The 14,414-nt window shown below is 52.4% G+C and overlaps 1 protein-coding gene across 4 annotated transcripts in view; it reads left to right on the forward strand.

Moving 5' to 3' along the window:
* Positions 1-9,742: 9,742 nt before the first annotated feature.
* Axl (AXL receptor tyrosine kinase) overlaps positions 9,743-14,414 on the forward strand; it is a 31,793-nt gene continuing 27,121 nt past the window's right edge. For all 4 annotated transcript variants that reach the window (XM_052168632.1, XM_052168640.1, XM_052168648.1 and 1 more), the window contains exons 1-4: positions 9,743-10,046; positions 10,933-11,158; positions 11,463-11,563; positions 12,652-12,828. In XM_052168632.1, the coding sequence (XP_052024592.1) occupies positions 9,983-10,046; positions 10,933-11,158; positions 11,463-11,563; positions 12,652-12,828 (568 nt within the window). In that variant the 5' untranslated portion in view covers positions 9,743-9,982. The remainder of the gene's footprint in view (positions 10,047-10,932; positions 11,159-11,462; positions 11,564-12,651; positions 12,829-14,414) is intronic.

The following is a 14,414-nucleotide window of genomic DNA, read 5'->3' on the forward strand; positions in this document are numbered from 1 at the left end:
CTCTACTGGACTAATTGCTTAACATGCAAGAAGCCTTGAATGCCATGACCAATACTGCAAAAATGTAAGACATGGAAAATTCTGAAATTCTAAATAATTAAATGAGTATAAATGATTGAGTGTCATGTCGTTTTTGTTGTTGTTGCTGCTGCTGTTATTGTTTGAAACAGGTTATCTCAGTTATATAGCCCTGAATGTCCTGGAATTCACTTAGTGACCAGGCTGGTCTCAAACTCAGAGCTCCGCTCGACTCTGCCTCCCAAGTGCTGGGATTAAAGGTGTGTGCCACCACCACCTGGCTACCCTTTGAGCCATTTTGATGGCCCTTAAAACTAAACAAACAAGCAAAAACAGCAGGTTGGGGAGATGGCTCAGTGGTTAAGAGTACTGACTGCTCTTCCAGAGGTCGTGAGTTCAATTCCCTGCAACCACTTGGTGGCTCACAACCATCTACAGTGGGATCGGATGCCCTCTTCTGGTGCTGTCTGAAGACAGCAAATGTACTCACATATACAAAATAAATAAATCTTTAAAAAGACAAAAACCTATCAACTCTTTAGTCAAAGTATATAGCTTAATGGCCTTAAATAGATTCATATCTACTCTTATTGTGTGTGTGTCTGTGTATGTGAGCATGTGTGCAGGTGCCTGCAGCAGCCAGCAGAGGGCATCAGATGCTTTGGAGCCCGTGTTCCTGGGGACTGGGAGTCTTCCAACTTGGGTTCATGGACCTGTTCTGCAAGGGCCCTGTTAACGCCTGAGCTCTCTCTCCAGCCCCCTCCCCTCCCCCCCCCCTTTTATTTTTTGTTTGTTCTGAGACAGGTCTCATTCTACAGCCCAGGCTAACCTGGAGCTCACTATGTAGTGAGTTGACTACAGAGTCCTACATCAACCTCCAGAATGTCGGAATTCCAAGCATGAGCCACCACGCCCAACTAATGATTGAGAAGTCAAAAACTGTGTGACTCACTTTGACACGCGACAGGACACGCAGATCAGTGTTTACATTTCCCTGATGGCCTCATAAAAGGATTTTGTTTTCACTCTTGCATTTATTTGTTTAATTATTTATCCTATCTTTATTTTTGTGTTGGAAGGTGTGGGTATGTATATGCCGTGGTGCCAGCATGGAGGTTGGGGACAACTTGCAAAAGTGTGTTCTCAGCCGGGCAGAGGTGACGCACGCCTTTAATCCCAGCACTCTGGGAGGCAGAGGCAGGCAGATTTCTGAGTTCGAGGCCAGCCTGGTCTACAGAGTGAGTTCCAGGACAGCTAGGGTTATACAGAGAAACCCTGTCTCAAAAAACCAAAAGAAGAAGGAGAGAGGAGGAGGAGGAGGAGGAGGAGGAGGAGGAGGAGGAGGAGGAGGAGGAGGAGGAGGAGGAGGAGGAGAAGGAAGAAGAAGAAGAAGAAGAAGAAGAAGAAGAAGAAGAAGAAGAAGAAGAAGAAGAAGAAGAAGAAGAAGAAGAAGAAGAAGAAGAAGAGGAAGAAGAAGAAGAAATCCTCTCTCTTTCCACAGGGTGGGTCACAGGTATCAAACTCAAGCTGTCGCTCCCGGAGGCAAGTGCTTTTCCCCAGTGAGCCACATCCTCACAAGGGTATTTATACTATATTTATGCTTGTTTGCTTGGTGTCCCTGTGTGTGTGGTAAAGATTTTAAAATGTTTATGTGTATGTGTCTACCTACGAGTATGTGTGCCCTGTGTGTGTGTGTGTGTGTGTGTGTGTGTGGTGCTTGTGGAGTCCAAAAGAGGGCACTAGATCCCCTGAAACTAGAGATAAAAGTAGTGGGTGCTGGGAAGTCGATCCCAGTCTTCCGCAAGAGCAGCATGGGCTCTTAACCACCAAGAGACCTCTCTAGCCCAGCCTGCACATCACAACTCATTTCGGGGTTGATTGACCCTCTCACAGGGGTCACGGCTCAGACAGCCTGCATATCAGATATTTACATTATGATGCATAACAGTAGCAAAATAGCAGTTATGGAGTAACAGGGAAATAACTTCGTGGTTGAGGCTCACCACAACGTGAGGCACTGTATTAATGGGCTACAGCATTAGAAAGGTTGAGGACCACTGTGCCTCCTCTCTGTTTTGAGACAAAGCCTCGCGTAGCTCAGGCTGCCCTCAAACTTGCCGCGTCAGTGGAGCCGGCCTTGAGTTCCTGAACTTCCTGCTTCCACATTCCAAGTTCTGAGATTATAGGCGAGTGTCACCAGGCTCCACGTAGACTTGTTGAAATTAAAACCCAGCAGCTGGAGAGACAGCTCAACAGTTAAGTACACTAGCCGCTCTTCCAGAGGACCCGGGTTCAATTCCCAGCACCCAGCTCACAACCCTCTGTAATTCTAGATACCTTCTAGAGACAGAGAGAGACAGAGACAGAGACACAGAGAGAGACAGACAGACAGACAGACAGACAGACAGACAGACAGACAGACAGATTGACTCAGGGCTACACTGGAATCCTGAATGCCCAGTATAGTCACCTGCCAGCACACTGTAGCTGTCTTCAGACACCCCAGAAGAGGGCGTCAGACCCCATTACAGATGGTTGTGAACCACCATGTGGTTGCTGGGATTTGAACTCAGGACCTCTGGAAGAGCAGTCAGTGATCTTAACCGCTGAGCACTAAAACTGTGTTTGAGCGATCTTCTCCAGTGGGTACCTAACGTTCCCTCCCTTGTTGTATCACCTCACAGAAGCACGCCTCGTGATTAGTAACAGTTAAGACTGGAACGTCTGGGTCCTGGTGCCTACCCAGGGTCTCATCGGATGGATGCTTCAGAGCCCAGTGGAGGACCAGGGAGGCAGATCTCTGGGTAAAAGGAACTACCACCAAGCCTGAAGACCTGAATCTTTCAATCTCAGGGATCCACATGGTGGAAGGAGAAGCAGGACTCCTAAAAACTGTTTCTGACTTCCATACACAAGTGCAGTGACATGCCCCAAACACATCAAATGAATGAATATAAACAAATCACCAAAAAACAAAAACAATCTAAATAAAACCCAGTGAAGGTCTGGGAGCATAGGTCAGTGATAGGGCACTAGTGTGGGGTGTGTGAGGCCCTTTGTTCTACTTATTTACTGATAAATTTATCGGCTAGGCATAGTGCTCCACCCCTATGACCTCAACACCCCTGAACAGAAAGAGCTATAAAATGAAATACTGTCTCAGAAAACCCAGGATTTGGAACGTAGCTCAGTGGTAGAGCCCCGCCTAGAATCCCCCAGTGAGGGGCTGGGGGCGTGGCTCAGTGGTAGAGCCTCTGCCTAGAATCCCCCAGTGAAGGGCTGTGGGCGTGGCTCAGTGGTAGAGCCCCTGCCTAGAATCCCCCAGTAAGGGGCTGGGGGCGTGGCTCCACCACTCAGATCTTGCCTAATACCGACTCATTAACGTGATTTCATAAGGCCCCAGGTTCTATTTCCGGCACCAAAGAAATATTAATCGATAAACAAAACCTGATCAAATCCTATCTTGGCTTTCAGAATAATGAGCAAGGTTTCCCGCTGGTCTGAGACTACCCCTGATCCCGCCTAGGCCTTGGCATGTCTGCAGTCCTTCCAGTCATAAATGTGTCTGTCTCCCCAAAGTTACCCTCTGAGTCTTTGCACTTGCTGCTTCCCGGCCTGGGACGCTCTTGCCACGTGGCCTATGGCCTGCTTAGCTCTGTAGCTTAACCCCGGAGAGACCTTCCTCACCACAGGCTCTGAGGGCAACACTCCCATGCCTTGCTGTTTCCTCAAGGTCCAGCCTACTTCCTCATAAGTACTTTCATCATTGTTTTCTGTCTCTGGAAATTGGGAGATCCAGGGCTGGAGAGGTGGCTCTGTGGGTAAGGGCATGCGCTTGCTAATCTTGCAAAGGACATGGGTTTGATTCCCAGCACCCACTTGGGAGCTCAGGCCATCTGTAACTCCAGTTCCAGAGGACCTGATTCCCTCTTCTGAACTCTGCTGGCTCCTGCACTCACAGAGGTACTGAAGTCGGGCATACACACACACACAAACACACACACACATTATATGAATAAATCTTTTTAATAAAAGTAAGAATGGGGCCCTGAGTGCTGGTGGCACATGCCTTTAATCCCAGCACTGGAGCCCAAGACAGGAGAATCTCTGTGAGTTTGAGGCCAGCCTGGTCTGCGAAAGGAGACCCAGGACAGCCAGAGCTACACAGAGAAACCCTGTATCAAAAAATAAAAAACAGGGGCTGGAGAGATGGCTCGGCAGTTATGAGCACTGACTGCTCTTCCAGAGATCCTAAGTTCAGTTCCCAGCAACCATATGGTGGCTCGCAATCATCTGTAATGGGATCCAATGCCTTCTTCTGCTGTGTCTGAAGACTGTGTCAGTGTACCCACATATATGAAATAAATATGACTGGAGCGAGCGGGGCCGGAATGAAGAAGGCCAGAAAAAAATTTAAATAAATAAATAAATAAATAAATAGGAGTTCATTGAGAAAATTGAGTTGTGTTCTCAGTTTCCAGTGTGAAGGGCACTTCTGTCTTCAAGTTTTTTTGTTTTTGTTTTTGTTTTTGTTTTTTTGTTTTTTTGAGACAGGGTTTCTCTGTGTAGCCCTGCCTGTCCTGGAACTCACTCTGTAGACCAGGCTGGCCTCAAACTCAGAAATCCACCTGCCTCTGCCTCCCAAGTGCTGGGATTACAGGCGTGCGCCACCACCACCCGGCTTTTTTTTTTTTTTTTTTTTTTGGTTTTGTTTTTTGTTTGTTTTGTTTTTTATTTTGTTTGTTTTTTTTTTGTTTATTGAAATAGACTCACACAAAGCCCAGGCTGACTCCAAATTTGCTGTGTGTCCGAGGATAACCTCAAACTCACGCTCCTGCCTCTACCTCGCAGCTTTTGGGATTACAGGTATACACACCTGGCCAGTAGTTTCGGTTTTGTCTGCTTTTGTGAGGTGGTCTCATTATATAGCCCAGGCTAGCCTTGAGTTTGCTAGCTTCTTTTCCTGCCACAACCCCTCAGACATGAATCCCCCGAGTTCACTGACCTTAGTGAATCGATACAAGGGTGTGATATTTAAAAAAAAAATTGTGAGGTATGTATGTGTTATGTATGTATGCATATGTATCTGTGCCTGCCTCCACGTACACAGATGCATGTGTCAAATGTCTTCTGCTCTGCCCATCTTGATTGACTGATTGATTGATTGATAAGGACTGTTGTTTTGAAATTGTATCTCTGTGTTTTGTTTGCCTGTGTATTTGTTTGCACACTATGTGCACACCTGGTACCTGCAGAGGCCAGCAGGGGGCATCAGATCCTCTGGAACAGAGCCAGTTGTGATCTGCCAACCTTGTGCTGGGAACTGAAGCCACACGACCCCGGGAGCAGCAGCTACATCTGCAGAGCCACCTCCCCAGCCCTCAGCTTACTCTTCGAGACAAGAGTTGTGTTGTGTTCTCAGTTTCCAGTGTGAAGGGTCTCTCCTGGAACCGGAAGCTCACAGTTTCGGTTAGACGGGCTCAGCAGTAAGCCCCAGGGATCCACCCATGTGCACCTCCTCTAGAGTCACAGGCGCGACAGCCACGCCTGGCTTTAACATGGGTAAAGCCCTCAACACACCCAAGTCAGATCCCCAGGTCTGGGGTGGACCTCTGCACCCCAGTGTAACTTTAATCTGTTCAAATCTTATTTTTAATGATGGTTCTTAAATGCTTTAACCTCCCACCATCTTCCAGAAGTAGTTGAAAAGAAAGGATGGGGGGGGGGGGAACGTGGACCTGTTTAGAAAACAGCAGTTCAGTTCACAAATCAGCAGGCAGCTCGATCCATTCGCGAGCACGTCACGGAGACAGCAGCAGTCCAGTTCAGTAGAGTCAGGATCGCAGTAGCGGTGACATGACCTCGCGGATGCAGCCAGGCCTCAGCCTGGGCTTGAGTCGCAGGAGGGACCAGCAGGAACATCAAGAGAAGTTCTAGGCTGTGCCTCTCTCAGGGAAGCGAAGATCAGTGAAGACGTGAGGCCCACACAGTAGCTGTACCAGCAAGCCGAGCGCTCTGTCTGTCACTCCATGGAGTCCTATTTGTCCCCTCCTCCGGGGTGAGTTTAAGCAGCACTGCTTTATACTCCAGCCACCCGCCCAGGGAATCTTTGGATCCTCAAATAAAAGACGCACTCGTCTGTTTATTTTTGAAACGCCTTGACTACCTCAGAGGCTGGGCACTCCTAAAGCTTCCCCTGCTAGCGCGCTTTTTCCCCCTGCACTCCTGGCTCAACGCCTTCTAAATCTACTTTTTTTAAAAAAGATTTTATATATTTAATGTATGTGAGTACACTGTACTGTCTTCAGACACACCAGAAGAGGGTGTCAGATCTCTCTTTACAGATGCTTGTGAGCCACCATGTGGAATTGAACTCAGGACTTCTGGAAGAGCAGTCAGTGCTCTTAACGGCTGAGCCATCTCTCCAGCCCCCCAAATCTGCTTTTCACTTTGCTGCCCTGTTACCTTCTGCGGAGCCCATTGGTCTTTGATGCCCAAGATGCTCCGGGGCCGCCCTTCCGGGGTCGCCCTTCTGGGGTCGCCCTTCGGGGCCTCTTTCCCTTCTCTCCTGCATTTCTGATGACCTTCCCTCTGCAGCTCTAAATCTGATCCCTCTCTCTCTCTCTCTCTCTCTCTCTCTCTCTCTCTCTCTCTCTCTCTCTCTCTCTCTCTATCTCCCCCCCAACCCCCTGAGTCATGGTGATTCTGCAATTCTGCAGCTCCTCCTCTCTCCTGGGCCCTAGCCCACCAACTCTAAGGGTCCCGCCCTGCCTCGCTCTGCCCAGCCATTAACCACTGGCACCTTTATTGATTGATCAAAAACTAACTAATTGGAGACAAGGACTTTAGTGTTTGCACAATTCCCTGTTGAATCGAAGCGTTAGAACCAATCTCCAGCCGGGAGATGGTGGCGCACGCCTGCAATCCCAGCACTTGGGAGGCAGAAGCAGGCGGATTTCTGAGTTCGAGGCCAGCCTGGTCTACAGAGTGAGTTCCAGGACAGCCAGGGCTATACAGAGAAACCCTGACTCAAAAAAAAAACAAATCAAAACAACACACACACACACACAGAACCAATCTCCAATACCGTCCAAACATCACGCATCCTCCATGCACCTTGACTCAGCCCAAGTCTGTGGAGTCCTGTCAAAACCAGCTCAACCATTCAACATAAGGCGGGCCAATACCTGCACGTCGTCGTTAGCAAAGGCTCCTCCATCACGCGTCCCTCCACACGCTTGCTTTAGAAGAACATCCTCTCTCCTGTGTGTGCTTCAGGGAAACATCCCTTTGTGAGTCTACCTCTGCCTTTCAGTTTAATGAAATGTTCCTTCACGGGTTTGCCCCGCCAAAACACCATCCAACCGAGAACCTTAGGTTTCCACTTCACTCCAGAGACGCCATTTTTGTTTTGTGGTTTTTTTTTTTTTTTTTTTTTTTTTTTTTTTTTATCAACAGTCTACCATGTGGCAGGCCTTTTCCATGGGTTGCAGCAATAGCTGAGATGTCCCCCCCAGGCTGTCCTCAGAGAGCCCACCCATCAGAGAGGAGAGACCGGCAGGAAACAGAATTGTGCAATAACTCCGTCATGATAATAAACGGGGCCTGCTGCCAGCGAAAAGCACCGGGTAAGCTGGGCGTGGTGCTGCTTGCCTGTCCCCCCCAACCCCCGCACTCTGGAGGGTGAAGCAAGTAGGGCTGGGAGTTCAAGACCAGCCTTGGAGATATAGTGAGAGCATCCTGGGAAAAGGAGGCGCTGAGAGGGAGCAGCATGGGGAGAGGGTAGAGCTGGATTAGATGGGAGGGGAAGAGAAGAGGGGAGGAAAGAGATGGGGCTGAGGGAGGTGCAGGAGCTTGGGATGAAGTGCTACAGAAGGATGCTCCACGGCCTGCAAGGGAGGGTTTTCAGGTGGGAAAAGGAAGGCTTCCCAGGGAGGTGAGGGCACAGTCAGGTGGCCATGGGCAGTACTTGTAAGAAGCCAGTGGCTTTCTCTAAAGGTTGAGGCAGAAGATGGGGGGCAGCTGGGGGGCAGGGGGAGAGGGAAGGAGGGAAGGGAGAAGGAAAGGGTCAGGGGGGATGTGGGATGAAGAAATACCCTGTGCTGATAAAAGGGAAGCGCGTTGGGAGAACCAATAGACTCAGGCCACTGAAGCAGCAAATTACAGCTGGGACCCAGGTGGCAAAGGGAGAGGCTAGACCAGGCCGAGACTGTAGAGAGGCAGCCAAGTAGGAGAGAGATTCGCAAGACTGAGCTCTCCCGGGCATCCCATGTAACTAACACACGCTGAGTGTTGGGAAGGACCGCGGGGCTCAGGCGAGGTAGCAGATTAGATGTGACGTCACTGAAGTGAAATCTAAACAGCATGGCGTAGTTACGGTTAGGACCGAAAGCCAACAACTGAGAGGCTTGGAGTTGATCATCAGAGACGCGGGGAGTCTAGAGGACAGACAGGATTAAACTATACAGAGATTGGGGGGGCTCTCTCATCCGCCCCCCAGAGCCCATCCTCCTAGATCCCAACCACAAGATGGATTGGAGGCAGGGGGATGGAAGTAGACGTGGTGGATATGGAGAAGGGCGAAGGGAGAGAGAGAGATGCCAGGAGATGAAACGGGATTCTAGGCAATCAAAAGCAGCTCAAGGATATGACCAAGAAGCAGCCTGACCAAAGGAGAAGAAAGCTGGGGTGCTCTTCAGAGGCCGTCTGAGCATGCCCTCCGCAGCAGACACCTAGCAGCACACAAGCAGACATGCAGCAGAGCCAGAATACTGGCCCCGGCTCTGCCAGGGCTCGGGACAAGAATCCCCGGGGGCAGAGGAGCCAACAGCACGGGTGGCAAAAATCCCGGGCACCTTGTCATCCGGGCCACCCCGTGCAAGGAACCACGTGACCTAGATCACACTCGCACTAGCTAGCCTGCTGCATTAGCAGAGACTGTCCTCATGCCCATCTTACAGCTAGGCACACTGAGGCACAAGAAGACAGGCATGTGCCTATTGCCCAAAGTCACATGGTTGGGCTAGAGCTGGGATTGTCACTTCAGTCGGCTGCCACCTCTGGATTTCTGTTTCTGCATGCAAGTGGGCTTTGGTGGGTTTGAGTGTCAATGTGACCTCAAATGAGTACCCTGACTGCCGATATGCCCGCCCCGCAGTGACCTTCCATTTGTAAGACTTCTCCAGCAGGCAAGCTCCTGACCCAGCTCATCTGAGGGCATCTGTGGGCACACAGCGTGCCATTGCATGTCTCTACCTGTCCCAGCTTCTGTGTCAATGCCATCAGAGAGAGAGAGAGAGAGAGAGAGAGAGAGAGAGAGAGAGAGAGAGAGAGAGAGAGAGAGAGAATGTGTCCTTGTTCAAGCTACTGTGAGTGTGAGGGCAATTGGAGGAGGCCTGGGAGGCTGGGCTGAGGGTGGAGGCCCAGAAAGGGGGGTTAGGGGGGCGTCTTGGGCTGAGAGGAGTGGAAATTCTACAGGAATGTTTACCAGACCCTGAGAGAGTCCAGGGGCACAGCGCCCATCCTCCTAATTCACCAGCCCAGGATCGGCTACAGCCACCATGAGCCACCAAGGTCTCCTTCCTCCTTCCCAGCCTCTCTCCAAGACGCCCAGGCTCCTTTAAGACAAGGCAGATCCTGTACTCTTCACTCCTAGTTAACCCCTCCAAGTCCCAGTGGCCCCAAGGCTGGGGCCCTAGTGGGCGGAGGCAGAGGGGGAGCCAGGGGCGGGGAAAGAAGTCTGGGAGTGAGAGAATGAGGCAGGGTAGCCGGGAAGGCGGCTAGCTGCGGAGGAGTTGAGCCAGCCGAGGGGCTCCCGCTGTGCCAGGCGGGCAGTGCCAAATCCCAGGAGCCCAGAGGTGGGGGGAGGGCCGGGGACAACCCGGCCCTGCCCCCTTCCCTAGCGAGGTGCCCATCAACTTCGGAAGAAAGTTTGGCATCCATCTCAGTCTCTGGCGTCTTGAGGATGGGCAGGGTCCCGCTGGCCTGGTGCTTGGCGCTGTGCTCCTGGAGGTGTGCGGCTCCTAAGGGTGAGCGATGGGGTCTCACAGAGTCAGAGACACGGGCTGATGGGACCAAGGGCAGGGGCAGCGAGGAGGTGGGGGCTGGCTGGCAGGTGTTGGGGTGCGGGACTGGCTTAGGGAGTTTCCTTGGGACGACAGAGTGCTGGCTTAGGGTGGGGTGTGGGGGGAGACAGACACAGCTCAACGAATCTAGGGTTAGGGAAAGCAACTCAGACTGAAACAGAAACGGGGAGGACCAAAAGATGGACTGGGCAGAAAGACAGACAGAAGGAGCTGAGGGAGGGCTGGGGGGCTGACGGGTCTGGGTCCTGAGGAGAGGGACAGAACTAGAGGGTCCAAATGACAGGAAGGGATCTTTCCCCAACAAACGCTGAGGAGGACTGGAGAAGGAGGGCTTGGGAGTCCTGGGCCCCCCTTGTCACTGCTGTCCCCCTCCACTTGTTCTTGCCCTGCTGGAGTGCTCTCCCTCCCTCTCTCTCTCTCTCTCTTTCTCTCTCTCCCTTTCCCCCTCCCTCTCTCCCTTCCTCTCTCCTCCCCTCCCCTTCCCTTCCCTTTCCTTCTCTGCTCCGTTTTCTTTTCCTCTGTCTCCCAGTCCAGACTGTGAAGTCTCTAGAGACCAGAATGGCAAAGACCGACCCTGCCAGGCAGTCCAGGGCGTGGGAGGCTGCCAGATCTCGGCCTTCTCCCCAACAGGCTGGACATGGGATGGAAGCCGGACCTCAGTCCCCTGGGAAGACTCCCATCCCCCCCCATGCCTCCGCACCACCCCCCTCTGAGATCATTCTACAGCTCTGTGGGGACCTGGCCACTGTGGGCCGATAGAGAAGGTAGGACCAGAGGAGCTGCGAGCTGTGGGGTTCCTAAACATGCCCTTTACCATCTCCCCTGACAGACACACAGACTGAAGTTGACAGCCCATTTGTGGGGAACCCAGGAAATATCACAGGTGCCAGAGGACTCACAGGGACGCTTCGCTGTGAGCTCCAGGTCCAGGGGGAACCCCCTGAGGTGGTGTGGCTTCGAGATGGACAGATCCTTGAACTGGCTGACAACACCCAGACCCAGGTGCCGCTGGGCGAAGACTGGCAGGATGAATGGAAAGTCGTCAGCCAGCTCAGGTGTGGCACCTGCCCCTGACCCGTGATCTCCATGCCCATAGCCCTTCCATACCAGGCCACTGGGCAGCCCCTCCACCTGGGCTGGGAATCTCCATCTGACCACTCACTGGGCACGTGGCTCCGGGCTTGTGATATGACCTCTGGGTTTCGTTTTCCTCTTCTGTAAAAATGAGTTAAAAATAGGACCTTCTTCAGCCTCCAATAAGTTTCCTGTCCAGACCCCCCCTCCCTCTTCCAGTTCTGCTGACCCTCCCAATGTCTAGCCCTGACCCCCAGCCTCTCTGTCCCTTCTCTTCCCTTCTAGAATCTCAGCCCTGCAACTTTCAGATGCAGGGGAGTACCAGTGTATGGTGCACCTGGAAGGACGGACCTTTCTGTCTCGGCCTGGCTTCGTAGGGCTGGAAGGTGAGTTCTTAGGTCAGAGATTCTGTGGGGATGACAGGTGACAGAGAACTTGGAGCTTTCCCATGAGGACAAGTCCAGAGACGAAGGGAATCTTGGGAGTTGGGGAGGCATTGGAGGCCATGCATTATGGGGGACAGGTCTAAGGGAGATTTTATGTCCTAGAGGAGAGAGAGAGATTTGTGGAGCTTTTGGACGTCCTGGGAATCAGATATGCTTGGAGCGGGACTTTCTAGTCTAGGAGTCAGGTGCACACAAGTTCATTCTCCCATTATCCCAAGTACCTCACTTCTTCATGAAAAAGGGGGTACAAGGAAAACCAGGCATAGTGATGCACACATGTAATTGCCACATTCAGGAGGCTGAGGCAGACGATCTGTAGTTTGAGGCTAGCCTGGGATACATAGCAAGACCCTCAGAAAGAGAGGCAGAGGCAGGAGGATCTCTGTGAGTTCAAGGTTGGCCTGAATTCCATAGTGAATTCCAGGACAGCCAAGGCTCTGGAGAGAGAGACAGAGAGAGAGAGACAGAGAGAGAGACAGAGAGACAGAGACAGAGAGACACAGAGACACAGAGAGAAAGAGAGAGAGAGAGAGACAGAGAGACAGAGAGACAGAGATAGAGACAGAGAGAGAGAGAGACAGAGAGACAGAGAGAGAGAGACAGAGACAGAGAGACACAGAGACAGAGAGAGAGAGACAGAGACAGAGACAGAGAGACAGAGAGCCAGAGACAGAGAGAGACGGAGAGACAGAGAGAGAGAGAGAGAGAGAGCAGGAAGAAGGAAAGAAGCAGGAAGAGGAGGCGGAGGAGGAGAAAGGGAAAAACAAGACATGAGGCAAGACTTTTACATGCCCTGGAAAATGTTCAAGATGGTCAGGCATAGGCTAAAACAGATGTTGGAAGTGTGGTCCTAGGCCTAGAAGCATAAAGGATCAGATATCTGAAGGTAAAGCAGGTGTCCAGATGTAAGGGACAATCAAAATCCCCATGGGGTGGATCTAGTGTTCAGGACCTCCATCATCCTAATGATAATCTGGGGGCCCCCGAGAGGTTCAGACGGAACCACGTTTCTGTCGCTGACTACCCAGGTCTCCCATACTTCCTGGAGGAGCCTGAAGACAAAGCTGTGCCTGCCGACACCCCCTTTAACCTCAGCTGCCAGGCCCAGGGGCCCCCGGAACCCGTGACCCTGCTCTGGCTTCGAGATGCTGTGCCCCTGTCCCCAGTCTCGGGACAGGGCTCTCAGCGCAGTCTGCATGCTCCAGGTGAGTCTGGGGGCCAGAGCAGGGCAGCCAGGGCCCCTCATTCAGTGTCTGCCCACTGGCCTGTCTTCTCTCTCTCTGTCCTGCTTCCCTCCCTGTGAGTTTTCATCTGTCTGTCAGTTCTCCATTCCTCTGTGTCTCTCCATCACTGTTTGCTACTTCTGTGTGTGTGTGCCTCTGTTTACCCCAGCTCCCCTCTCTCTCTCCCCCCTCCCTGATCACCCCAGCGCCCCTCTCTCCCTCTCTCTTTTCCTGCTCACCCCAGCCTCTCTGTTTACCCCAGTCCCCCCATTCACCCCAACTTCTCTCTCTCCTCTCTCCCTGTTCACCCCAGCCCCCTCTCTGCCCACCCCAGCCTCTCCCTGCCCGCCCCAGCCCCCTCTCTGCCCACCCCAGCCTCTCCCTGCTCACCCCAGCCTCTCCCTGCCCACCCCAGCCCCCTCTCTGCCCACCCCAGCCTCTCCCTGCTCACCCCAGCCTCTCTTTCTCTCTGCCCACCCCAGCCCCTCTCTGTTCAATAGCATTCTTTGTCCCAGATCTCCTCTAAAGCTGTTGAGTGCCCCAAGTGTGCAGGCCTGGTGCTCCTTTGTCAGCCCTGACCCAAGCAGGGCATCAGAAGGAACCAACACCCTCCTCCGTCCTCTTCCTCGCTCCACCTGCCCATCCCCTGCTCTGAAGTGTCCCCCGGGCCTCAGCGCATGCTCAGCTGAGCTTTCCTGGGGAAACAGAGCCCACAGTAGAATGAGGGAGAGCAAGCGAGCATCAGAGAGCGTCAGCGAGAGAAGAGGAGGGTGGAGGCTCACACCTGTCACCAGTTTGAGGTGTGTCTAGCTGACATCTGTGAGTTCTAGGCCAGCCCGGGGTTACAGTGTGAGACCCTGTCAATAAAGAAAAGCAAAGGGCTGGGGCTGCTAACCAGTTGGTAGAACCCTGGCCTTAGCACGCTCGCAGCCCTGTCCATTCAAGGCAAACACCATGGAAACCAGCTCGGTGGTACACACCTGCAGTCACAGCGCCGGTGGGGGTAGGGCTACCACTCAAAGCTAGCCCTGGCTACATAGTGAGTTAGAGGCTAGGCTTGGGCATGGTGAAGAAGGAAAATTAAAAGAGAACAAGCCACTGAAGTGACTCCCCGCATGGGAAGACACATGATAATGTAGTCTGAATGATGGGACCCCTATTTCAGAGTGGCCCTCCTTTTCTGTACTATATAGATTGGGCATTTTGCTTTGGGTCACATGGTAGTCAGAGACAGGGCTAGAGGACCTTGAGTGTCCCTTATTAAAGAAGAAGAGATGGTGGCACACCTAGCAACACCCAGAAGAGTAATGGCCTCCCAAAACCCTACTGGCTGCCTCTCAGGGGGAGCTGAGGAGGGGTCTTTTAGTATGGAGGGAACTTCTCACATTCCCAGCATTCTGGGAGCCCTGAGTGTGCAAGGAAGTATGATGGGCAGGCTGGCCCCCAGAGGGGTGACTCAGGCCTGTGGCTCGCTCGAGTGGTCTGGTAGGGACAGGAATGGGGCCTGAGTCAGCCTGGCCAGGCAGGAAAGGAGGAGGGGAGAGATGGGGCCGCAGGTGTGAGAGGGT

The sequence above is a fragment of the Apodemus sylvaticus genome, chromosome 1, assembly GCF_947179515.1.
Source record: "Apodemus sylvaticus chromosome 1, mApoSyl1.1, whole genome shotgun sequence".
Taxonomy (NCBI): Eukaryota; Metazoa; Chordata; class Mammalia; order Rodentia; family Muridae; genus Apodemus; species Apodemus sylvaticus.